This window comes from Malurus melanocephalus, unplaced genomic scaffold (genome assembly GCF_030028575.1).
Source record: "Malurus melanocephalus ecotype Western Australia unplaced genomic scaffold, MMel_1.1 scaffold_700, whole genome shotgun sequence".
Taxonomy (NCBI): domain Eukaryota; kingdom Metazoa; phylum Chordata; class Aves; order Passeriformes; family Maluridae; genus Malurus; species Malurus melanocephalus.
This window is the reverse complement of record NW_026623932.1, coordinates 127,300-152,951: the sequence shown is the minus strand read 5'-3', so window position 1 is coordinate 152,951 and position 25,652 is coordinate 127,300. Positions and strand designations below refer to the sequence as shown.

At 46.7% G+C, this 25,652-nt stretch overlaps 1 protein-coding gene across 1 annotated transcript in view; it reads left to right on the top strand.

Moving 5' to 3' along the window:
• The window catches only part of ZC3H3 (zinc finger CCCH-type containing 3), a 125,037-nt gene that overhangs the window by 48,052 nt on the left and 51,333 nt on the right, over positions 1 to 25,652 (top strand). The window contains exon 3 of the mRNA XM_057384332.1: positions 539 to 689. Within this exon, the coding sequence (XP_057240315.1) occupies positions 539 to 689 (151 nt within the window). The remainder of the gene's footprint in view (positions 1 to 538; positions 690 to 25,652) is intronic.

Sequence of the window (25,652 nt, the reverse complement as noted above, 5' to 3'; positions counted from 1 at the left end):
GTGGAATAACCCGGGATGTAGATCATCCTGCAACACAGAGAATCCAGGAATGGTTGGGATTGAAGGGAGCTGAAAGCTCATCCAGTTCCCTGCCGCAGGTTGCTCCCAGCTTCATCCAACCCGGACTTCCACGCTTCCAGGGATGAAAAACATGATGAAAATGCCAAGGATTAAAGGCATGCATTTCTTTCCAGTGTGGATGTTGGGATCATGGTGTTGTTGGTGAATCCATGATTCCTGTGGTAGTGTTTTACTGATGGGCTGATGAAGCCAAACACTCCCAAGCTCATCAGGATCTTTCTGTTACCGTCAGCCATGTCAGTCCCATTCCTGACACTTTTCACCCCTTTTCCAGGTGCTAAGAAGTTGRATGTAGGACTTACGTTGGATGTGGTACCAATGACTGTTGAACTTGATGATCCTAAAGGTCTTTTTYCAACCTTAAAAAYCCCACTATTSTGTGAGAATGGCAGTGAGATCCCTCCTGTCCCATCCACTCCTGAATTTCAAGCCTGTTTTTCTGTGGTTTTTTTCCTAGGATCCAGCTTCCACTTCTTGAAGACCCCCCCAGCCAACAAAGTGATAAAGACGCGCTACAGGATTGTGAAGAAGAATGTGGTGTCTCCAGCCTTACCATCCTTCACCAGCCCCATTCCCGCCTGGAAGATCAGGCGCCCCGGGACATCCAGGTAATTTTTCCATCCCTGGAATGCAGCTGGTTGGGATGTGGAAGCAGCGGGAACTCCCGCCTTGTCTCTGTGTTCTTGCGTTGTGTTTTCGCYGTTTAATTTCTGTATTTGTTTGGTCTACACAGAGTTTATTGACTTAAAGTGTAAAATCATATTAGGAATTGTGTTATCCCACGTTGGTGCCAACAGATTATGCCTGTGGCTTCCCATTTATTCCCTCTTGGAATTAATTGTTTCCATGGAGCAGTTAAATAAGCTGAAAAGAGGATGAATAAGCACATGGTGTTGGTGCTGAAGAGGAGCGTGTTGAGACTGACACTCCAAACCCAGACTCGCTTATTCCAAATTTTCTGGATAGGTGGAGCATCAGGAAATATTTTGGCACTGCCTGGAGGAGAGAGGCACTGAAGGTGCCGTACCCTTGAGCTGGAATATTCCCAAATTCATAGAGGTAGAGATGTTTCCAGGTAACATCTCAGGGACCGAGCTCTGGAGCTTGTGTAGAAGCAGGAAAGTTGTTAAAATAATTGATTATTTGAAACAAGGTGCGATTAGAAGTGATGGGTTTGGTGAAAATACAGATTTTGGCTATTTTTAGRTTGGGAATAACTTGTCCTCCCCCTGAAATGCTGGGAATCACAAATAGTAGTTTGGGCAAAGAGAGCCTGCTCTGCTCTTCTCYGGATATGTTCTTTCTGCTCCAGGTGGTTTCCATAAAAGCCATTCCACAGCAGTGCCCTAAGGATTGATGGCTTTTGTGGTGGGGSTGTGGAGAGGCAAAAATCGTGGTGGTTGTTTTTAATGCCTGACTTTGCCAGTTTTTTCCCTTTAAATATGAATTTTGGGATTCACAAATCAATATTGGAAGGGAGGGTTGGTTTTGGAAGACTTCAGGGTGATGAGGCAAAGTATGGGATAAACAGAGATGTTGGAAAAAAAGGTTGGGTTAATCATGTTGTCTGGTTTTCCAAGCTTTTGGCTGACAAGCTCCTCATGTTCTGTGTTCTACTGATCTCAGAGTTCTTCCAGTACGGAACCCGGGATCCTTTTGGGCTCATGGYCAGTCTTTCCTGTGCCACCTCCTCCTTTGTCTTCACATTCTACTTTTGCCTTTGATGTTTTCCTGCCTGGGCATCATCCCTGAGATCCACAGGTCTCCTTTTGTTCTTGTTTGTCTCCTCCAATTACTGCTCCACTGTTTTCACATCCTTGACACCAAATTCCCACATTTCTGTTTCCAGAAACAAACCACAGAATCTTCTTCTGTCTCCCTGCAATTTCATGGAATCACAGGATGGTTGGGTTGTAAGGGACCTTTAAGATCCATGAGTTCCATCCTCCTGCCAYGGCCAGGGACACCTTCCACTATTCCACGTCACTCCAAGCCCCATCCAACCTGGCCTTGGACACTTCCAGGGATGGGGCAGCCACAGCTTCTTCAGGCGACCTATGCCAGAGCCTCATCACCCTGGAAGTGTCCAGAGCCAGCTTGGATGGAGCTTGGAGCAACATGGGGTAGTGGAAGGTGTCCCTGTCCATGGCAGGAGGTTGGAACAAGATGGTCTTGAAGGTCCCTCCCAACTCAAACCATTCCATGATTCTGTGATCTTCMGCCTTAATTAACAGAGAACAACTTGTGCTCTGACTGTTGGGCTCAGCTTCTTCCCTCACACCTTGTTACTCCAGACCTGGATAGTTKATGGATAGAGGGTCCATGGTGAGAGTCAAGGAGGGGAGAACCTTCAGGCTTAGAATTCAGAGCAGGAGCCTCTGGGATCTGGGTGGTGGCTCTGGTTCAACCCAGCAGTGATTTTTTGAGGAACGACCTCGTTCTGCTGCGATTGGCTGAGAGCTCGCACTTGTAGGATMATTTTCTCCATATTAATCTCCGACTTCATTAAATTGGTGTAGTTCAGATCTTACAGCTGCTTCAGACAAATCTTGATAAAATGCCATCAGCAAATTAAAACAATTATGTTTTAAAGAAGCTATAAATCTCCGTCTCCCAATTACCTTTGTTGGGGGTGATCAATCATTGGGCCTGTCTGGAGGGAAGCGCATGGCAAATGCTTCTCTTGGAGTTTTTACGGGATTTTTTGCTCTGTCGTTCCTATCATCATCTTGGATCTGTAATAAGCAACAGGCCAGAAGCTGCTTTTTCCCTGATTTTCTTTGCTCTTAGCAAAACAAGGAGCAGCTTTGGTGATGGTGGGACACTCCTTTAGCCACCTCAGTTTTATCTTTCATACTGAATAGTCAATAAATTTTAATATTTCTGTAATATTTTATTATAATAATTATAATATTTTTTAATAATTTGATATTTTTAATACCCTCTTCCCCTTAAGCCAGCAGTGGGATGTCAGCTGGTGGTTGACAATACCACTCCCAAACTAATTTCCAGCTGGCACTAAGGAGCAATTTCTTCCATGAAATCCAGGTTTTTGGATATCTGGCATTTGATGTGCCAGGGTTTGGCTTTGCTGGGACATCCGGCATATTGTCCTTTTTGCTGATAAACCCCCAAATCACCAGACTGAGATGAAGAGGGGTGTGGCTTTGGGAAATGAGTGACAGGGACAGTTGCTGGAGGTACCTGATGCCAATCCCTTGGGAATGAATTCCATCCTCCCCTTCTTGCTGGGTTGCATTAAACTCAGCCCTGCTGCTGACTTCTCTTTGAGGTGATAGGTGGGAGAATATTTTAAATTAATTTTAGTCCACTTTTTGTAATATTTTTGTTTTAAATAGATTTATAAGCAGCTCGGGGCCTATTTCTCCAAATTTATGAAGATAATTTTCACTCTCTTGATAAGGTGAAATTTACACCTGCTATTTCCATATTAATTCACATTGCTAAGTGGATCTAATTTTCTTCCGTTCTTCTATCTGGTGAGTGTGGCCTTTCCTAATGCAATTTCCCCCTCACTAAATCACTGTGATCGGGAGTCATGATCGAGTTAAATTAACTTAAATTAATTTACTTAATAAGAGCTCCAGATCATTGTGAATGAGGTTAAGATTTATTGATTCTCCTTTTCACTCCTCCTTATCTCCCGCAGCTTTGCTGGGAGCGCAGCTCACAAGGGCTGCKATTTGCTGGCCTTAAATTTCGGTCGCTCCTGGTGACATTGAGGTTGGTCATACCGTAAAAATCCCAGGGGGAATTCTCCTCTCTCCTCACAGCCTYGCTCCACTAGGAAAGGGATGAAGGATTTGCCATGGAGGAGTTGGGATGGATGAGTGACAGTGGCRATGCTGCTCCTGCTTCCAACCTCTTTCTGTGGTTTACATTGATGTGGCCACCAAAAAAATAGGATGTCCATGTGTCACAGACTTTGCCCAATCCCTTCTGGGTTGGGATCAGAGGGATGTAGCACCTTTCCTAGGAGGAAAGGGTGGGAGAGTTGGACTTCTTCAGCTTGGAGAAGAGAAGCTTCAGGGTGACCTAACTGCAGCCTTCCAGTGCCTGAAGGGGCTGACAGGAAGTATGGAGAGGGAATTTTTGCAAGGATATGGAGTGACAGGATATGGGGGAGTGGCTGAAACTGAAAATGGGTGGGATTAGATGGGATATTGGGAAGAAGTTCTTCCGTATGAGGTTAGCGAGGCCCTGGCACAAGTTTCCCTGGCTGCCCCAGCCCTGGAAGCGTGACAGGCCAGGTTGGATGGAGTGTAAAGCAAACTGGGATAGTGGAAGGTGTCCCTGGGGGACAGAGGATTGGAATGAGATTATTTTTAAGGTCCCTTCCAACCCAGACCATTTAATKATTCCATGATTGTGGAAAGTGCTGGAAAGCTCTGTGGGGAATCTGCTGTTATGGTTGGGATCCTCCAACCCCAGCAGTTCTTTGACAGAAGGAGCAGATGAAGATAATGGCAGGAGGATTCTCCTGGATGTTGCACATTCCCTCTTTTCAGAGCCACATGTTCCACCTCAGGGACGGTTGTTTTTGGGAATAGACCAATGGGACAAACCCATTGCCAGTCATTGACTGGGTTTGTTTGGAAGGGACCTTCTGAATCCTCAAATTCCAACCCCCTACCGTGGGCAGGGACATCTTCCTCTATTCCAGGTTGCTTCAAACCTTGTCCAGCTTGAACACTTCCAGGGACGGGACCATCCAACACCACTTCTGAAGCTTCTGCAGACAGCAAAGGTGGCTGCTGAGGGGGTGTGGAGGTCACCACCTCTCCCGCTTGGTCCCCTCTCCCGTCCAGCTTCTTCGATGTCATGGAGCATCAGGATCGGTGTCATTCCAAGTTAGGAATGTTCCCTGTTTCCGTGCGGGGGGTGATGTGTCCATGATGGCCTCAGTCAGGAACTGTTCCAAGAGCATTGGCTGGGAGAACAATGCACCAACTCCAGGTTCTTCCCCCAGAGGGTGGCTGGGCACTGGAATGGGATCCYCAGGRAAGTGGTCAWGGTCCCAAAGGTTCCAGAGCTCAAGGAGTGTTTGGACAACACTCTCAGGCACAGGGTGGGATTTTTGATGTGTCCTGTGCAGGWSCAGAARTTGGACTCAATAATYCTTGTGTGTCCCTTCCAACTCAGAATATTCTAGGTTTCTGTAAACTCCTCCAGAAAACTCCAGTTCTCCCTTTAGAGAGGCAGAACCACTTTTAAGACAWATTTTTGGCGAGCAGAGAGACCTCTGAGTTGTGTTTATAGACCCCCAGTGAGTGAGTGAGACACTGACCCACTTTGAAGAGTTTTCTTCTCAAATCCTGCTGCAAGTGTGGAAAACAAAAGTCACCTGTCTGCAAATAATGAGTTATGTCTGACACTGCTGGGGAAACTCAGATATTTCTTCCCGAAAACTTGGCGGCACCTCTTGAGGGACAATCCTACCCCTCYAGCACTATAAATAAGTAAAGAATAAGATAATCCAACATTTGTCAGAGAAATGCCAGCTCAGGAGAAAGGAACTCGTCAGTGGAGGATTTGCTCATGTGGTTTAATTTTGTTTTCTTTTTTCCTTTTATTTTCTTCTCTTTTGTTCTGTTACGTGGCCTGGAGCGTGTTTTTGGAACAGATTAAGATGGAAACAGTTGTTCACCATCCCTGGAGGTGTTCAAGAAATGACAGATGTGACACTCAGTGCTCTAGTCTGGTTGATGATCGGTCAAAGTTTTGACCTGATGGTCTTTTCCAACCTAAATGATTCCATAATACGGTGTTTACAAGGATTTTTTCCTGGATTTCAGGGACTCAAAACCGTTACACAATAGAGCTGAAGGGTAAAGTGGGTGGCATAGGTTTTGAAATGAGGCTCAGCCACAGTGGTGGGTGCAAGAGCCACTTCCCTGGGAAAAGGGAGATTTGGTCAAACATCTGAGAGGAGGAGCCACCACCATCCCTGCCTGTCACGCTCTGCAGGATTTTGCAATGTTGCTCCAGATCACTTGGACACACTGACCTCCTTGTCCCATCCCTTCCTTTCCTTCACAGGGGGTGGGTTTGGGTTTCCAATTTCTTTTTGCTCCCTTAGCAACATTTTTTTGGTACCAGTTGCAAACTGGTCAACCCAGCTCATGACCCAGTTCAGAGAATCATGGAATGGTTTGGGTTGGAGGGACCTTGGAAGAGCATCTGGTCCAACCCCCTGCCAWGGACAGATGGAACAACCAGGTTGTTCCAAGCCCTATCCAGMCTGKCCTTGAGCACTCCAATGAGATGGGACCATCCATTTAAKGCAGTCCCTGTCATCCCTTCCCATTTCTCTGACATCCCTTGAGTCCTGTTACAAGTTTCCCTGTGGAAGTTATTTCACCGCCATGAGACAGCAGGATCGTGGGGTTGGGAAGGGTGATTTGCTTCCCAAATCTGTGGTAGATTATTTTCCATKATATTCTGGAGTGAGTGGAGTCACAGGTGCCAGTCCTGATATGCTGTCAGCGTGTAATTAACCTTTTCTCCCTACATCCTTGGGGAAGAGAGATACGGTTGCAGGGAAACCTCGGGCTGCGGGAATGAGGCACATGTATCCCGGTTGGTGTGTTCCAATTCCTATATCTCATTCCCACAGAACGGTGTGGTTGACTTGCTATGGATGAARTAAACATGAAAACTCAATAGATCCCCTCTCTTTTGGGGAGGAGAATTAAAATCCGTGGGAATTCCTGGGAAGATTTCTAATCCTTTCCACGTTCCTCTTGGTTCGTAGGAGATTGGGTCAGTTGGGGTCTGCGCCAAGTCATCCAYCACAATCCCAGCTGATGGACAGTAAAGGGTTAAAACACAGTAATTCCATTACTTCTGAGCTTTTTGGTTGTGCTCCAAGGCTCCCTAAAAAGTCCATCCATTCTGGAAATGGGATGRGGTCACCCAACAACWGTGACATCTCTGGGAACTGTTGGGGAGCGCTTGGGGTACGTTGGTTGTTGTACAACCCAGTGCTAATTTGAGGTGGTGGTGAGGCCCTGTCACAGGCTGCCCAGAAAAGTTGGAGCTGCTCCATCCCTGGAAGCATCCAAGGCCAGGTTGGACAGGGTTTGTAACAACCTGGGATAGTGGAAGGTGTCCCTGCCCCTGGTAGGGGATTGGAACTTGATGGTTTTTAATGCCCCCTGCAACCCAAACTATTCTGGGATTCTTTGTGCACCATCCTGGAAGGTCAGTGGTTGGAGCTGAGCACGGAGAGCGGAGTTGGGGATCATAATTCACGGTGGATGGAGCAAATCCATATTTCCCCRGTTCTGGGGTGTCATTTCAAAAGTTGCAGAGAAAACAGGGAAAACTGTTAACGTCGGCTGCCACGGCGGAAAATTGCCGAGCGCTCTGATGGGAGAGGCTGTAATCGACATTCCCATATATTGTGAGCAGACAGCGATGGGGATTTTAAAGATCTCAGCAAACACCGTCTACTCTCCTTGATCCATTTATTTTTTCCACCAGTCCGGACCTTGTGGGGTCCAAGAGCTGGGATCCCAACCTCCAGCAGACCAGTTTGGAGCACAAACCAAACTGGTGTTGTGGGTGAAATGCTTTTAAGTGGCGCAAGTGGCTCAATCTTCCAATTTTTCAGTGTTTCAAGCACAGCTTTTAATGTTGTTTATTTAATTGGGATGATGCTCCGATGGGATTTCACCTCCCAGTGCTGATTGCTCTGGGATCTCCCTGCATGGAGCTGAAGGAATCGTGAGCAGAGGGCAGAGGTTGGGACACCGGGAGTTAATTTCCTTTTATCAGGATGATAAAATTCCCCCTCCACCTTCCCAGCTTTCGCTGCGTTAATCTGCGAACGGAGTCGGAATGTGACGAATGGCCTTAAAGTTCCTGTCAATTTTTTTCTTCCCAAATTCATTTGACATGAAAGTGAGAAGTAAACAGAAAGCCTGCGGTTAAGCAGATAACTTGGAAAGCCTTTTCCATCACATTTAAAAACGGCCGTGTCATGGATTCTGTGAATTGGCGGCTCCTATTTTGTTTGATTTTATTTTGTCTGTGTGGTAAATTTTCTTTTAATAATCCCGACGTGGTTTGACGAGGTTTTAGGCCTCGGATTTTTTTTTGAAGGGATGTTAAACCATTCTCCAAAATGACATCTCATTAAAGCGAAATTCATCTGCTGGGATTGGAGCCGTTAAAGGCGGGAGGGAACAGTGACTCCCATTTGGAAATCCATATTTTTTGTTTCTATAGGAGGTACTTTTAATCCCTTTAATGAGGCTGGGATGAAATGCACAACCCGGATTGTTTCGGAGCAGCCCTGACATCTGGCCCAGYGTAATCCAGTTTCTGTTTGGGACTGGTTTAGAGGCTTTAAAAAACAATGGCACCTCTTTGGGGCAAAGCTTGGGATTAATCCTCCCTGCTCCTGGTGCTCCCCCCTTCCCAAGAGACAGACACTGAGGAAAACTCACTCCTCTCTTGTGTCTTACTTTGCTTTTTATTTCTTATTTCTCTGTTTTCTCTCTTCTCTTTTTTCTCTTCTCTTTTTTCTTTTTTTCTTATTACTTTCTTTTTGTTCTTTTTCTCCTGTTCCTTTTCTCCCATTTTCCTTTTTTTTTTCCCCCTTTTTTTAATTTGTTTTGCCTTTGCTACCCTTTTCCTCCCCTTTTTCTAGATTTTCCCTGGTTTACTTTTCCCCTTTTTTCTTCTTCCTTTTCCACCTTCTTGCCTTTTTTCTATTTTCCTTTTCCCCCCTTTCCTTTTCTTCCTTTTTCATTTTTTCCCCTTTCCACTTTTTCCTTTTCTCTTTTCTCCTTTTATCCCCTTCCCTCCTTTCCCCTTTTTCCTTTTCCTTTGTTTTTTTCTTTTGTTTTATTCCTTTTTCCTTTTCCCCTTCTCCTCTTTCTTCTTTTTTCCCTTCCATCTTTTTTGCCTTATTTGCTTTTTCTTTTTCCTTTTTTCCTTTTTCTTCTTTTTTTCCTTTCTTTTTTCCTTTTTTCTTTTGAATTTTTCATTTCCCTTCTCACTTTTTTCTTTTCTTTTTTCCTTTATTTCCCTTTTTTGACTCTTCTTTCTTTTCTTTTTCTTTTCTTTTCTCATTTTATCTTCTTCTTTCCTTTCCTTTTTTTCCCTTTTCTTCTTGTTTTTCTCTTTCCTTTTTTTTCATTTTTCCTCCCCCTTTTTTTACTCTTTTTCTTCTTCCTCCTTTTTGTACTTTCTCTTTTTCCTTTTTTCCTTTTTCCCCTTTTTGCTTTTCATTTTTCATTTTTGCCTTTTTTCTTTTTCCTTTTATCCCTTTTCCCCCTATTTTCCTTCTCCCCTTTTAATATTCWTTCCTATTTTTCTTTCTCCTTTTATCCCTTTTTCCCTTTTTCCTTCTACCCTTTTAATCTTTTTTCCTATTTTTCTTTTTCCTTTAGCTCAATTTTCTCCCCCATTTTTTTTCTTTTTTTTTTCTTTTCTCTCTTTTAATCTTTTTCCCTTTTTTTCCCCCCGTTCTTCGCCCAAACACTTCTCCCAGCCAGTTGCTTTCCCACCCGGCAAACTCAGCAGCAGATCCAAGTTGTGCAGCTCCAGTGGGATCCAGAGACTTCACCACCCCCGTCCTCCCAGTCCTCCCAGTCCTGTCCAGTGCCAGGGCAACCTCATGCTGGGAAGTTGTATTTTTCCTGTTTTTCCATGAATTCCAGGCTGCTGGCGCTGCGGGAAACGTTCCCATTCCCTCCTCAYGGGGTCGGCCGCAGTAATCGAGCTCCACTTCGGAGGAAGTAATGAAACCAAAATAAAAGAGGGACTCAGGGGTTAATGACCAGCTCTAAATGCACATGAACATCCTTAGGAATAATGGGATTTTCCTTTTTTAATTTTGGTTAATGGAGTCGTCGCGTTTCGAATGGATTCCATTAAAAAGAAAACGGCCACATCCGATCCCGGGGATGTGGTGAGGGGTCATTTACTCAGCAGGGTGTTGTGTGGATCTTGGATCAGCCCTTCCCTGGAGCCTGGAGCATCCTTTTTGGGGAGCCCAGCATTCCCTAAACCYGGATCTTTTCTTCCTGGGGGATCTTGCAGCTTCATCCTGTGCTAGAGCTGTGTTGGATTTGATGATCTGAAAGGGCTTTTCCAGCTTAATCCATTGAGAGCCCCCAACCTGGCACTGGCTTTCTGCCTTATGAGCTGCTGGATTTTCTGGGCCCTTTGGCACAAGATCACGAAATCCCCAGGTCATTTAGGTTGGAAAAGACTTCCAAGATCATTGAGTTCAACCTGTGACCGATGCCCATCTTGCCACCCAGCCCAGAGCACTGAGTGCCATGTCCAGTTGTTCCTTCAACACCTCCAGGGATGATGATCCCACCACCTCCCTGGCAGCTCATTCCAGTGTCTACTCTTTTTTTTTTTGTGAAAAAAATCCTGCTAAGATGCACAGGTTGGATTGAAATGATTTGGAAGCCATCCAGTCCATAGCTTGAATAAGGGAATTGGAATGTCTTCCTTCTCTCTCATTTCCCCCAGCCCCAAACCAAATTATGATTGTGCAAAACCACTGTAGGAGAGCGCAGTGTTGTCATTCCTGGCTGCAATCAGCCAGGCTGCAATCAGCCATTCCTGGCTGAAAATCCTTGGTGGGATTTTCATCTGGGTCAGGACAGAATTTCCAAACTGGGATCCTGAGTGAGACATCTCCAGTTGCTGGCCTTCACAGACCAGTCTTGGAGGCTCAAACTCGGCCTCTGGTAGATAAAACCATTCCTGAKGATGTTCAGCAGCTCCTGGTGGACTTTGGATTGTCAAGGCCAGGAAGGAGCAAAGCAAAGAATGTGGTTTTGTTGGAATGTGTTTGATTCGTAGTGTGGATTTCGGATCCTCAGGTTGGCTCTGGAGATCTACTCTGAAGGGTCCCCACTACTTTTGGGATGCTGTGGGTCAGAAGTAAGGAGATTCTGGATCCCTGATGGAGTCTGCAACCAAAGGATCCTGCAGAGAAAGATAAACKGAGGTGATCTGTGAGATGAAAAAGGAAACTGTGCATTTGGGGAAATGTTTGTTTTGAGAGGTGCAGGGGAGCCACAAGGAATTTGGGGTGAGCAGCCATCTCTCAGTTCCACTGTGGTGCTCCACAAGCATTCCCAGCTCCCAGGGCTGGAGAAACCAAGTGGAAAGATCGTGTAGGTACCAAAACCAGCATGGAGGGCGTTGCCTCTTGTGTCACAAGGCAGAGGTGCTTGTGGTGGTGTCACTTCTCCACGAGCTCCTGAGCAGTGTCTTCCTACCTGGCTGCTCCCATCATTCCATTCCCATGGAATTTTGAGTTAATGTGTTTTTCTTGGTGTTTCTGATAGGCTGAGAGCACACTCATGGGCGGCTGGAAGAGGATTTGGTCAGGAGAAATTTTAATTAGCCAGGATTCTTTTCCCCTCCTCTTTTGTGAGGCCTTTCCCTGCTTCCCAAGGCCAGCAGCTGTCAAAGAAAAGCAGAGCATCCTTAGCAAGGAGGTTTAGAGGGATTAAAAGTTGGAAATTTGCAACTGTGGATCGGCGGTTTTGGGTTGGGGATGGATCGTCTGGAGCAGGAACTCCAGTGRGAGAGGTGAAAATGTGGGCTCAGGTAATCCAAGAGGTCTTCTCCAACATTGGGTGCCATCCCCAGGTGTTGGGACACCAGACTGGAGATGGTCCTTCCCATGCCATGGTGGCAAAAGTCAAAAATTCTCTGCATTCCCTGGGGCCAGGCTGGGAGAGCTGGGAATGTCCAACTTGGAGAAAAGAAGGATCGGGGAGAAGGGGCTTCAAGAGAGCTGAAGAGGGACTTGGGACAAGGGATGGAGTGCCAGGACACAGGGAATGGCTTCCCACTGCCAGAGGGCAGGGATAGATGGGATATTGGGAGGGAATTCTTCCCTGGGAGGGTGATGAGGACCTGGAATGGAATTCGCAGAGAAGCTGTGGCTGCCCCATCCCCAGAAATGTCCAAGGCCAGGYTGGACAGAGCGTGGAGCAACCTGGGATAGTGGAAGGTGTCTGTGCCCAATGCAGGGGTTTGGAACTGGATGGTCTTGAAAGCCTCTTCCCACCCAAACCATTCCATGATTCCATAAAAAAATGTTAATTATGGCTGTGATGCTGTTTTTTTATGGATCAGTGCACAGGGTCTACGATGGATCCCAGGCATCCATGGCAGGTGCCATGGGAAGGAAGCTGAGGGTTGATCCTTCCTCGTCCTGTCTTGATGGATTGATCCTGCTCAAAGTCYTCCAAGGACTGAGCTGGGTCCTGCTGGGATTTGGAGCCGGTCTCTGAACCTCTTTAACCCTAAAACCCTTCAAACCTTCTTGCTCACTCCACCCCATTTATTCCTGCCCAGCTGCTCCAGGATAAAACATCTCATGGGACCCCAAGGTTCTGGGTACAACTYTTGCTTTTATCCATCCAGATTCCCCAGACACAGCTGAAACTTTTAAATATCCATATTTTATGGATATTATTCACCTTTTCTAACCCAGACTTCAACAGTTTGGCCAGATGAAATCTCCCTGTGGAAAAAGTTTTCCAAATCGGCCACATGCTGTATTTAAAACTCATTTTGAAGTGGTTTGGACCCTCTGGAAGGGGTTTTCCTAAGGCTAATTATTGTCTCCTAACATCATCCCATTTGGAGAATGTATTTTCTGGTGCTGGATATTTACACAGTTCCCATTTTTTCACCTAACAGTGACAGCTGCAGGGGTGAGAGATGTATTTAATTCCTAAATTTCTACTCTAATAAGAGATTAGTAATGGCAGAGCTGCTATTTTCCCACCCTTTTCCCAGATGGTTTTCCCTAAAAAGGGTCGTAACTTCTCTACCCTTTTAGCAGACTGAACCCAGTTTTCTTGTGCCAATTCCACTGTAAAAGTTGGAATTTAAAAGAAAAAGCACCTGAAAAAAAGGGGAAGGGGGAAGTGTAGTGTGGCTGACTGGCAGCTCCATGAGGCATAAATTCTCTGCATTTCTTCTTATTCTGATAAAATTGTGATAAAATTGTGATAAAATTATGATAAATTCCTTTAAACCTCTCTGTGAGCTGCTGCGCTGAGCCGAGTCCAACTGGTGCTGGCATCTGGGCTGAGCTCTGGGCTGTGCCCGGGCAGGTCTCGGAGCTCTGGAATGAACAATCCAGTTTTTGGGGGCATAAAAGGTCACTTGGCAAGTGCTGGAGCATCGTTTTCCACTGATTAATTCTGTCCAGGCTAAGTAAACATTTAGGCTTCTTTCAGGCTGAAGGATGGATCCATCTGTTTCATCCTGGTGGGAGAAACTGGGGAGTATCCTGAGCTGGAAGGATTAAATCCAACTCCTGGCCYGGCACAGGAACATCCTGAAAAAAGATACAAAATACTCTAAAAAATATGGAGGAAACTCATTGATTGGCAAATGCAGAGGGATCCTAAATAAGATCGCTGAGAGCTTCTCTGGGCAGCAGGATCCATTTTCCAGGAGCTGGAAAGGGCTTCGTGCAATGGAAGGAAGGAAGGAAGGAATGAAAGGAAGGAAGGAATTTGTGCATCTCTCCCATGGGTAAAACTTCACCCCTGGACTGAAATAATGAACTTTCCAGTTGATTTTAAGTGTCTGTTGTACTCAACAGGGAGGAAAACCTGTAAATAATTCGATATTCATATCCAATGCCTACATAATGTTTGGAAGATCTACTGGAAGWTTCCCTGCCCATGGCAGGGGGTTGGAATGAGACAATCTTTAAGGTCCCTTCCRACCCAAATTATTCTAGGGTTWCGTAATCAGCTTTCTCGGTCCYTGGGTGTTTATTTCCTTCAGCTGCCTTGGAAATAATTGGAATTAGCTCGTTAATACCGACTRTTATCCCTCCTACTTGGTCTTCCAGCAGAGCACTGAGATTTCCTCTTCCTACACCCAAATTCCCTGTCTGACAGAGCTTCCTTTGGGATGAAGGTGTCGTGTTCCTTCCAAACCTTGGTTTTATTCCGTTAGGGAATGTCTGGATGATGCAGGAGCATCCAGTCTCTCCTTGGCTCTTCCCAGGCTGGATCCTGGCACCTCTGCGTGTGGATTTGAGTACGAGGCTGGATTCGCCACCGCCCTTGGCACTGGCAAAGCYGACCATCTGCGTCCGGCAGCTTCCCGGTTCCCGGTCCATCCCTCCATCCATCCCCAGGTGCCAGTCAGGCTCCACAGCATCTGCAGCTCCTGCTGCCCTCCGGGCTCGCCTGRAAGGAGGATTTGCAGGAGGATACGGGGAGGTCTGAGAGGTCACAGCTGTTAAAGYTGGGAAAGTGGGAAAAAAAGAGCAGAGGGATTCCCGAAGTTGGCACAGATCCCGCGGCCACCTGTCTGTGAGCGGGAACGGTTTTCTGAGCTGAAATCACGTTTTGATTGCAAATAATTTTCTTTAATGCCCCTCAGAGAAGTGGAGGTTTAATAATTGCTCCTGGAATTATTGGTAGTGAATCCAGGTCTGAGTCCCTGCCGTCCTCTGGTGTGGAAAGGAAGATGTAAACGGAGGCAATGAGGGGCGAATCTCCAGGGAAACCCCAAATCCATTCCGGTTCAGGATATTTTATCTGGAAAAAGGTTTTATGGCTCAATAAGGAGGGGCAGGGAGTGTCGAAGGGGACGTCTCTGCTGCTTTAAATTCCTTTTTAAATGCAAGGATAAAAGGGAGCAAAGGGGAAACGTTATTTSTGTCATGGGAAGGAACTTTGTGGGAGTTGTGGGAGACAGCAGGAATGTTTTCCTGTTCCCTCCCTCTGACAAATTCTCGTTTCTTCTGCAGCTAAAGTAACACTGTTTCAACCCAAATCAGGGTGTGGAATCATGGAATCAGTGAGGTTGGATAAGTACTCAGAGTCCAAGCATTCCTACAGCACTGCCACAGCCACCACTAAACCATGTCCCCAGGTGCCACATCCACATGGCTTTTAAATCCCTCCAGGAATGGCRATTCCACCCCTGCTCTGGGCAGTTGTGCCAGGGCTGGACAGCCAGCCCTTTAAGTGAAGAAATTTTCCCAATATCCARCCTAAACCTCCCCTGGCACAACTTGAAGCCGTTTCCTCTTATCCTGTCCTTAATTTCTGTGGACCAGATCYTSACCCCCACCTGGCYGCCGCCTCCTGTCAGGRAGTTGTGCAGAGCCAGAAGGTTCCCCCTGAGCYTCCTTTTCTCCAGGCTGAGCCCTTTCCCCAGCTCCCTCAGCCTCTCCTGGTGCTCCAKWCCCTTCCCAGTTCCCTTCMCTTCTCTGAACCCATTCCAGCCCCTCAATGTTCRTTTTTCTGAATTCCAGGGTTTTTAAGAATAAAAAGCTGATGAAAAGGAGGAGGAGGARAAAAGGACTCCTTGTACAATATGTGAAGATGTGGGATTAGAGTTGTGGAATCATGGAATGGTTTGGGTTAGGCAGGACCTTAAAGACCATCCAGTTTCACCCCCWGCCATGGGCAGGGTCACCTTCCCTTATCSCAGGTTGCTCCAAGCCCCGTCCAACCTTGTCCAACTTCAACAACCTCTCCATATCCCTTTCAATCCAGAAGGACTGACCAGATATGCTGCCCCTTTTTGTAGTCCCTGACATTGATCCTGTGTCACCTTTGGGTTTGTGGCTGGACAGGGCTCAATTAGGCAGTGCTGATGTTTCCCTGGATCCACTTTCCAATCCTGGCACATCCCAGTGGGCAGCTCCTCATGGATGTGCATCATTCCCACCTGTGCACTGGTGACACCAACTTTTAAATGTGAGGGACGGCAGGGCTTGCATTGCCTGGATCCAGAGCTGTGACAAAATACTCGGGACTCTGGGATCTGTCTGGGAGGGTGTCCYGACAAATCCTCCGTGTTAAATCCAGTAGGAAGTGCTTTGTGGAGGATCCAAGAATGCTCTGCCTGCCTGAGGAGTGGAGCTTTGGGAGCCTTTTTGCCTGCGTTGGTGAAACTCTTGCTTCCTATTTTTCCCTTCTTTTTTTTCTTCCCCGTCGGCGCTGCTGAAGCGAGGCTTCCTCGGGCAGGTTTTTTACAGTTTGGATTTGATGAGAACAGTCGGTTACGACTCCCCGAGTGCCGTAAAAGTTGATGCGATGGTCGCTCCGCGCCTGTGCTCATTTTTATAATTTTTTATTTTATGAAACAGGACAGGGAGCTTAGTGACTTATTACTATTCATTTCGTTTCAATGCAGTAAATATTGATTCAGTTGGGGCTTTTCAATTTAAACCACTTGCCGATTATATAAAATATTACCGGCCTCTGGAATTATGCTTACAGATCCCTTYGGCTGCTCATTAACGAAGGAGTGCAATTTTTAGATCCCTTTGCTTTCATCATCCAAATAAATGGGCTGAGCTCCCTCATCCCAGGGAAGGTGCTGTAGACTCAGCTCGCGGGGGCTCGACASCCTCGATGGAGCTCTTAATTTGGAGCCGCTTTCAAAGGATTCTGTACGTCGGGATTTTTTTTCATTTTGAGACATTGAGGTCTCYTCCTCTGATTTTTCAGCTGTGGTATGACAGTTGGGATAAATGGAGCTGGTTCATCCTGCTCAAAGCGGCCTCTCCCTCCAATGGGTGGGATCATTCCTCCCTTGGATGTTGCTTGAACTCCAAGGATTTGTTTACACCTGTCAGGAGCAGGATAAGAGGTGTGGTAAGAGGAAGAGGGGGAATTGAAGCCTGACTGGTGTAATTACAATGGTGGAAGGTTCTCATCAGCTGTGGTCACTTGGAGTCTTCTATGATGTACATTCCCATGGCAAAACTTCCCATGGAACCAGCTCAGACAGCACACAAAGTGTTGCTTCAACATTGTGAGGAGGTGTTGGAGCCCATCCTTGTAGGGACAGGGTCAAATAATCCTTGGGAAGATGCCTTTGCCATCAGAACTGATGGTGGTTGGGCTGGGGGTGTTGCCCATCCATAGAYGAGCCCATTTCAAGAGCTTTCCCTTCCCATTATTGGATATTTCTATCCTCACTGTTTCCTGTCAAGCCCTTTGGAGTGTTACCTCCTTGCTKTGCTTCTCCTGGCATCTCCTCACTAGGAGGATGTGAGATCAGGATGATGAAAATCAGGACAAGCTTTTTCTTCAACCCATTTGTCCTGAGGCCATGGGGAGATGCAGGGTATTCCGATGGGRTTTGAAATAAATAAATCAGACTTAGAGGAGCCTCCCCACAGTTGAGAATTGTCACTTCTGGGGGCTAAATATTGGGGAAGATGCCACCTTCAAGTGGCATCAAGTGGCATCAAGATGAAAAGAGGGACAAGTGGGGATTGACTTCAACTTCTCAGCCACTTTTAAATCCAACCAAGAACATGCAATGGGCAGGAGGAGACTCGGAAATTGTTTGGTTTAGCAAGTGCTGCATTAATTGGATCAATGTTAAAATGTGATTTAAAGCACGTTGTCAGTGGAGCAGAGGATTTGGCCGAGGACCCGGTTCCAAGGGTGAGTTACGACTTTGGATCTCAGGGCCARAATGTTCCTCATGTTATGCTTTGTTCAGTACTTAACCCGGGGTGGATTTCCCCAAGAATAACCCATGATGTGGCCAAAAAGCACCTGGATGAGGCTTCAAATTGGAAAAGGAAGAGCTGAAACTCCGCTGCCATGGAGCCAACTCAGATAATTAAACACTGGTTTAAATGCCACTTTTAAGCCAGGTTTAAGGGTGGTAGTAAACCAACTTTAAAATAATCAATAGTTTTTAGACTGCCTGCATAATTCAAGCTCACCAGCCCCATCTCCCCCACTGGTTCAGAGCTAATCTCACCAATTGGTTGCAGTAGGACCGACACCATCGCGGTGAAGGTGACCTGGAATCCCTTTGTGCRAGTGGATTTTTGTCAGCTAAATTCAAGGAATTTATCCTTTTTAATGCAAAACCTGAGGGTAATGTATTCATCAGGTTGCTGGCTCACCTATTGCTGGAGATGAATGTATTATTTTAATGCTAAGATTAATAAGGACTTTCTGAAGTCCTGCTTAAAGTATTCCCTGATGGTATTTGAGGACTTAATTTGAATGTAAAGACGGGATAATTGTGTGACATCGAGGCGCAYGGAAAGCACTGGGAGTTTTGAAGCAAGACAGAACTTCTGTGGGAGACTGGCACAAGATGGGAAAAGGCTTCCCCAGATCCCCTCAGAGTCCCTCTGGGCACTTCAATCACTCCGGATTTTTAATTCTTTGTAAAATCTGCAAATCATCAGATGATGTGGATTGGAAGGGACTTGTAAAGATCATCTGGTTCCAACCCCTGCCAGGGGCAGGGACACCTTCCACTAACCCAGGTTGCTAAGAGCTTTGTCCAGCCTGGCCTTGGACACTTCCAGGGATGGAGCAGCCACAGCTTCTCGGGAATTTCATTCCAGCCCCTCACGACCCTCCCAGGGAAGAATTCCTTCCCAATATCCCATCTAACCCTGCCCTCTGGCAGTGGGAGGCCAGAATCCTGTCCCTTGTCCCAAGTCCCTCTGCAGCACTCCTGGAGCTCCTTTAGGCACTGGAAGGGGCTCTGAGTTCTCCCTGGATCCTTCCTTTCTCCAAGCTGGACATTCCCAGCTCTCCCAGCCTGGCTCCAGAGCAGAGGGGCTCCATCCCTTGGAGCATCTCCGTGGCCTCCTCTGGATGTGCCCCAGCAGCTCCATGTCCTCCTGCTGTTGGACCCCAGAGGTGGAGGCAGCTCTGCAGGTGGAGTCTCACCTGAGCAGAGCAGAGGGGCAGAATCTCTCCTTCACCTTCTTCCCATGGTGTGGGACCAGCCCAGGACATAGGGATTTTCAGATTCCAACGCACATGGCCAAATATTTGTGTTCATAGGATCATCCCATTCCCATTGCTGTATTTTGCAGGTGTGGGTTATCTCATATGTCAGGAAATCACTTTGGGATTCCCAAAGCAAGGCAGAAAGCTGCAGATTTTCCTTTAGCATTGCCAGACCAGGTGGTTGCTCTCGCTGTGCCACCCAGGAGAATTCCTTTCCAAAATCCCATCTAACCCTGCCCTCTGGCACTGGGAAGCCATTCCCTGTGTCCTGTCACTCTGTCCCTTGTCCAAAATCCCTTTCCAGTTCTCCTGGAGTGCCTTTATGCACTGGAAGGGGCTCTGAGGTGTCCCTKGATCCTTCTCTTCTYCAGGAAYGCGATCCCTTTATTGTGATGGGGACGCGGAGTCGTTTGTCCTTGTTGATTGAGGATTTATGATGGCAGCTCTGGGTGGTGTTTCCCTCCGACTGAATTTCAGCAGCTGGCAGGAATTGCTCCTGTCCTCCCCAAAGGTCCCCTTTCTTCCACCTGACAGGACATGCTGCAGCCTTTTTCCCTGTTTATTCTTGTCCGTTTATTTAATTCCTGGCTTTTGGGGTGGCCATAAGACCAGGATTTTCACGATTTCTATGCTGCCCTGTATGTATGGATTGTCTTGCTCCTACTCTTTTATTTTAAAATACTTTTAAATCCTGCTCAATATTCAAGGACCATAAAAACATTCCCCACTTATCACGAGCTGTTATCTCAACGACTCYTTGCCATTATTAATAATTGCTCTCGGTGTCGTGTATTGCTCTTCCTTACGGCTCCCAAGGCAAATCAGGGGAAGGATTTCTAATGGCTGAGTCGCAGGCTGGGGAGGAACAGAGCTGTTTTGCCTCTTTCTGAAAGCAGGGGGACMATTTTGGGGTAGTTTCTGTGGTTCCTGGTGGTCACCTGCTGAAGGGGTACCTCCTGAATGTGGTTGTGCTGTGTCCTCCTGCAGACGGTGACATCCATGGAGACACTCCATGGGCATTTCGGTATCTACCTGGCACAGGGAGGTGTGAATGTGAGCAGGTGTCTGGGTGCATTCAAGGTGATAGAGCCTGGCCAATCCCACCAAGGTATTGGGGAACCCCAGAACCTGCCAAWCTTTGGTGTGAGATCTTCCCCCTGAAAGGTATTCGAAAACCTTAGATGGGTTTGGGTGGGAAGGGACTTTCAAGTTCATCCCATTCCGCCCCCCAACCTTCCACTATCACAGGTTGCTCCAAACCCTGTCCAACCYGGCTTTGGACATTTCCAAGGGATGGAGCAGCCMCAGCTTCTCTGGGAATTCCATTCCAGGGTCTCACCACCCTCACAGGGARGAATTTCTTCCCAATATCYCACCTAACCCTGCCCTCTGCCACTTTAAAGCCATCATCTACACCAGTTTGAGGCAACTGGTTTTGGAGGGAGGAGGGAGTTGGGCCAGACTTCCAGGGGTTCTTTCCAGCCTCAAACATTCTGTGATCGCTCCCACAGACCTCTGGGCATTGCTGTTGTTGATTGTGGCACATCATGTCTTGAGGCACCAGGACATCCAGGGGGATTTGAAATTTGTCCAGAGATGCCGTGGCTACCCTATTCTTGGAAGTGTCCAAGGCTACTTTGTTTGGGGCTTGGAGCAACCTGGTCTAATGGAAGGTTTCTCTGCCCATGGCAGGGGTTGGGAATGAGGTGATCTTCAAGTTCCCTTCCAACCCAAACCATTCCAGGATTTTACAATTTCACATCAAAAATTAACCCTGGTTGGACTCTCCTGTTACAAACCTGCAGACCACTTAGTCTTGCATGACCCCTGGGATACCTGAAGCTGTTGTTGGATCAAAGAGCTCCCGTTTCCCACCTTTACTCTGCCAAATATATATTTCCAAACCCACCCTTTAATTCYTAATCCATGCTCCTCCCGCTGCCTGGTGTTCACTGCTGGGTGATGGCCCCGAAATCAGCAACYCCCCAAAGCTTGACTGATGGGCACCATCCTACTGGGAAAAGCGTCTTCCTTCTTTTCTTCTCCGAGTCAGTGGTGGGTTTTGTTTTTTATAGTAGTTTTGGGGGTTGTTTTTGTTTTCCCTTTCCCCAGCTTGGCACGGTTCAGCGCCTCGGCCTCGCGAACTGGAACTCCCGGATTAATTTGTGATTAGATCTCTGTTAAGATTGCATCCACTTCCCCAGTCAGCACTTAATTGGCAGTCGCTTGATTTAACAGCGTGGGAGCCGGCTCCGGAAAAATGGCTTGGATAAATCACTGCCTGACGCCAGAAAATAGATATAATCTCAACATTAACTACATTAATAGTAGCAGGAGCCGAATTAAGAAAGCCATAAAGTAGAGGCAGGAGAGTATAAATTACAACCATCTCGCTGTCTTCTTCTCCAGGCTCTGCTTTCTGTCCTCTCGCAGCTGGTGGGATGGAATCACGCTGGTGTTGGCTCTGGTTGGGTTGTGGTTCCACTGTGGRCAGGGTGAAGAGCGATTCCCACAATTTACATCATTCCCAGCTCATGGCCCATCTTTTGGGGCAGCACCAGAGTTGGTCTGATTGGTTTTAGTGTGTTTGTGTTGATTCCAGGGATCCAGAATGGTGAAATCATGGATTTGATTTCTTCCCTGCGTAGTCCCGACCGTGGCCACGGGGTCTTTTATGGTCCCCTGGTCACATGGATTTCTWAAACGATTCTTTGGGGTTGGATAARGGGAGAAAAGACACTTCCTGACAATGGGGATGGAAATCTTCGTAGGCCACTGGCATTGCCAGCTCCCTGCTCCTGGAGAACCCTCAGCAGATTCCTCACTTTTAGGTGTTCATGTTGTGGTTCCCAGGGAAAACTGTGCTATTACTTCCCCTCTGAAATTCAGAGAAATCAGCTCAGAATGAGCACCATTTGGACTTGTTTATCCCAATGCTCTGGATGATGGTGACCTTCACAACTTCTCCTCCTCTTGAGGAGTACCAGGAAAAGTGTTCCTCCAGCTTTTTGATACCAAAAACCATCTCAGCTCTTCCAAGTGTTACTTTATAATTTGTGTAGATGTGAACCATTCATAAATTCGGAAGCGCATCTGTTTGGTTGTTTCTTTTTCCTTTCAGTCAAGTGTCAGGTCCAAATTTGGTTCAGAACATRTCGTTTTAGGATTTGCTGTGGACATGTTGGGGTGGAGATGCTCCACATGGAGATACTTGTAACTCCTGGAATGGGAGTGGAGGCTGAGCAGCTTCATAAGGGCCAAACTCACAGTGGGAACACAAGTTAGAGGTGCTGGATTGGTACCTCCTTGCTGGTGAGGGGGATGCCAGGGCAGGTAATGATGYCCTAGAACAGCATAAAAATCCTTTTCCATCCACTTTTCCATGGAAAAATGTGAAGAAGGGGATGATGGTGCCRTGGAAGTCCCATTGGAAGTTACATCCCACCATGTGGAGGGTCGGGTGAGTACTGTGAGCTGGAGGCAAGTTTTGTGTTCATTTAGGAATTTTCCTCATTTTCTGGTTGTCCTGGAGATTTTTGTGAGGTTTTTGGGAGTTTGGGAATAGCTCTGGGTCTGGTGTTAGCAGAGGGAGACAGCCCTGTGCAAGTCTGGTGTAGGAAAGGCTAATTTGGARTTAATGAGAGAGCAACAATTAATTTGTTTGGTCTTTGGGCACCTGTTGAACGTGACATACCAAAATTTGGGACTGTTGAGCCGTCAAAATCCTATATAACTCAACCCTTTCCCAATTTTTCCCCCACACTCCCTGATTAAATACATCTTTGGACTGTTTGTAAATGCAAATGCTGCTGGGGCTAGTATCTTACTTTATTAATTATTTTATTTATTGCAGTTCTGCAGGTGGGATTTCACCTGAGCGAGGCAGAGGGGCAGAATTCCCTTCTCTCCTGCTTCCCATGGTGTGGGATGAACCGGGGACATGGGGAATTTTTGTGTTTCTATGGCCAGGTCACGTCCAGTTTCTCATCCAACAAAACTCCCAAGCCCTTCCCCTCAGGTTTTTCCTGACCTTTTCAACTTAATTCCGAATCTTTTGGTTCAGTTGCACCCCCACTTCAACACATCCCGTTTTCTCCCCTGGAAATGGATTTTTAAAAGCGTCATCTTCCAGCGAAATTTCCTTTCCATCTCGTTGTTTATTAGGCTCTTAAAGGCAAAGCTTGTAATGCATCCATTGATCCAAATTCCAATTGAAGAGATGTGAGCACATAAAATAGTCCCGACCCTTTAATAAWGGAGCGATATCCTTTGGAATGTAGGCGATGCAATTAGGACAAGGAACCAACCCCCTGCCCCTTGATGGGGCCCTTTGAATCATTTTTATCCATTCCATATATTCCGAGTCGGAGCTCAGAGTTCCTTTAAGTGTCTTCCCGGCGAGTATCTGATAGACTGATGCTCTCAGAAGTGTTGGACTTTTTTTTTTCTCTCTTTCTCTTGGAAGCAGATCCAAATTTTTATAGATCTGTATTTATTAATTATTCACATCTACATTTATAAAATATATATAATATGTATTTTATATGTGGATAGAAATTGGGTGGRTGGGTTGAGGCCAATGGCGTGAGGGTCAGCAAAGCCAAGTGTTGGATGCAGTGCTTGGATTGCAGTGACCTCGTGGAACGCTCCAGGCTTGTGGAGAAAGAGCTGGAGAGACGGGAAAGGACTTGGAGGTGCTGGTGGCAGTGGCTGGACATGAGCCCAGGTGGGCAAGGAGGCCACTGGCACCCGTCTTGTACTGGCCATGTTGTGTCCACAGGCCCAGTGCAACTGGCACTGTGGGGTATCTCCAATCCTGGTGGGAAATTTGGGACCCTTACAAGAAAGACATTGAAGGGTTGGAATGTGTTCAGGAAAGGGAATGGAGCTGGGAATGGTCTGGAGCACCAGGAGTGGCTGAGGGGGCTAGAGGAGCTCAGCCTGGAGAAAAGGAGGCTCAGGGGGAACCTTTTGGTTCCCTAAATTCTATTTCAGAAGGATGGAGCCATGTAAGGATCAGGCTTTGCTCCCAGGGAACATGGGACAGGAGAAGAGGAAACAGCCTCAAACTGCACCAGGAGAGGTTCAGGTGGGACATTAGGAGGAATTTCTTCATGGAAAGGGTTAAGATAGGCTACCCAGGGAGATGGTGGAGTCGCCATCCCTGGAGGTGTCTGAGGAATGCCTGGATGTGGCACACAGTGCTCTGGTCTGGTTGACAAGTTTGGGATCAATCACAGGTTGGACTTGATGGTCTTGGAGGGCTTTTCCAAGCTTTATGATTCCATGATTCCATATATGTGTATATATACATTTACTCAGGCATGCACAACACTTATATTAATAAATATAATTGTGGAAATGAAGGAATGCCAAGAGTTCAAGGAATCAGAGCCGACAACGCTGCTCCAGTTATTCTGTGTATCAGCTTATAAATGATAAGGAGAACRCAGTATGGGATAAATCCATGGATATGCAACCACCTGCTTGAAATTTGGAGAAATAAGCTTGGAGTTGATACCCAAGTTTGTAGTTTTCCTTAAGTTTAATATAAAGGATATAAAATCTTTCGGGGGGAAAAATAWTTTATACCCTGTTTTCTCTGTCTTTGTAGCTTAATTTACTTTTGATTTTTAATTAATTGATCAAATTTAAATTTAATGTTCAATATGTATCACCATGGATGTGTATCCATCCCTAGTCCAAGCYGTGGGCATGGGGTTTTCCAGAGGCAGCCAGGAGCTGGTGTTTTCCCAGCGGATAATTCCCTTTAGCGCAGCCCCGCTGAACTTCTTTAACCTCTTCCATGCTGAGTGAGTTCCCGGAGCACAGTTTTTCCATGGAATCCCGCTCCTTGTCCGAGATCTTTGCTTTAATTAAAATGTATCAGCTGTTTGGGCTCTTCATAGTATTATTGCTGTTTCCTGTGTGAGGAAGAGAGCATTTAAAGGGAAAATATCTTTGGAAAAAGCAATTATCCCAGGTATTTTTGGAAAGCAGGCGGGAGGGAAAGCCTCCAGTGGGATTTGGCTCCGTGTCTGGCTGATTATTGTGATAAATATTCAAATTTGGAGCCCTTTGGGTCGGGATACGGGCACAGCATTGGAATGATCCTCGGCAATTAGCCTTCCTGGGATATTCCAGCGCTTGGAGCGCGTCCAGAGCTCTGAAATGGGATTTACAGGGATGAGCAGGGGGAGGAATATCGCTTCTGTGCCAGGATAGGGGAAAGTCTACAACCTGCTCTCTCTTTTCCTCTGGTTTTAGCCCATCGCCGAGGGTGGTAGGACACTGTCCGGGAGGGATTGAGGATTAATCCACATGGACACGGGTCCCAGAGCTTCCCCAAACGGCGCCGCTAAAGCCGGCAACACCCGCCTGGAACGCCGTGAGCTCCATTTCAGCTAATCAGAGTTAAACCCTAATGAACTTTGTCCAATCGCCTGAGCTAATGGGGGTAAAAGGAATCTAATTAACGGGACAATAGTTCCCGGTCTTCCCGGTGTAATCACTGATCCGCCGCCRGCATTAGAGCAGCGGGATGGAAAGCTGAGTATTAGGGACCGTCAGCATTTCCATTCTCAGGCTCAGCCTAAGCGGTTTAACGGGACCTTGGCAGGGGGGTTTGGGCTGAGACTTGACCTACCTTGAAAACAGCTTCATGTGGGCAAATTGTCTTCTCCAAAGGGTTTTTTGTCTCTTTTCCAGGGAGGCGTTTCAATGGCGCAAACTTTGCTGGAGAAGTTGGAAATGTTTCTGGGGATTCTCTCGTAGCTCTCCATGGGTGGGATCTCC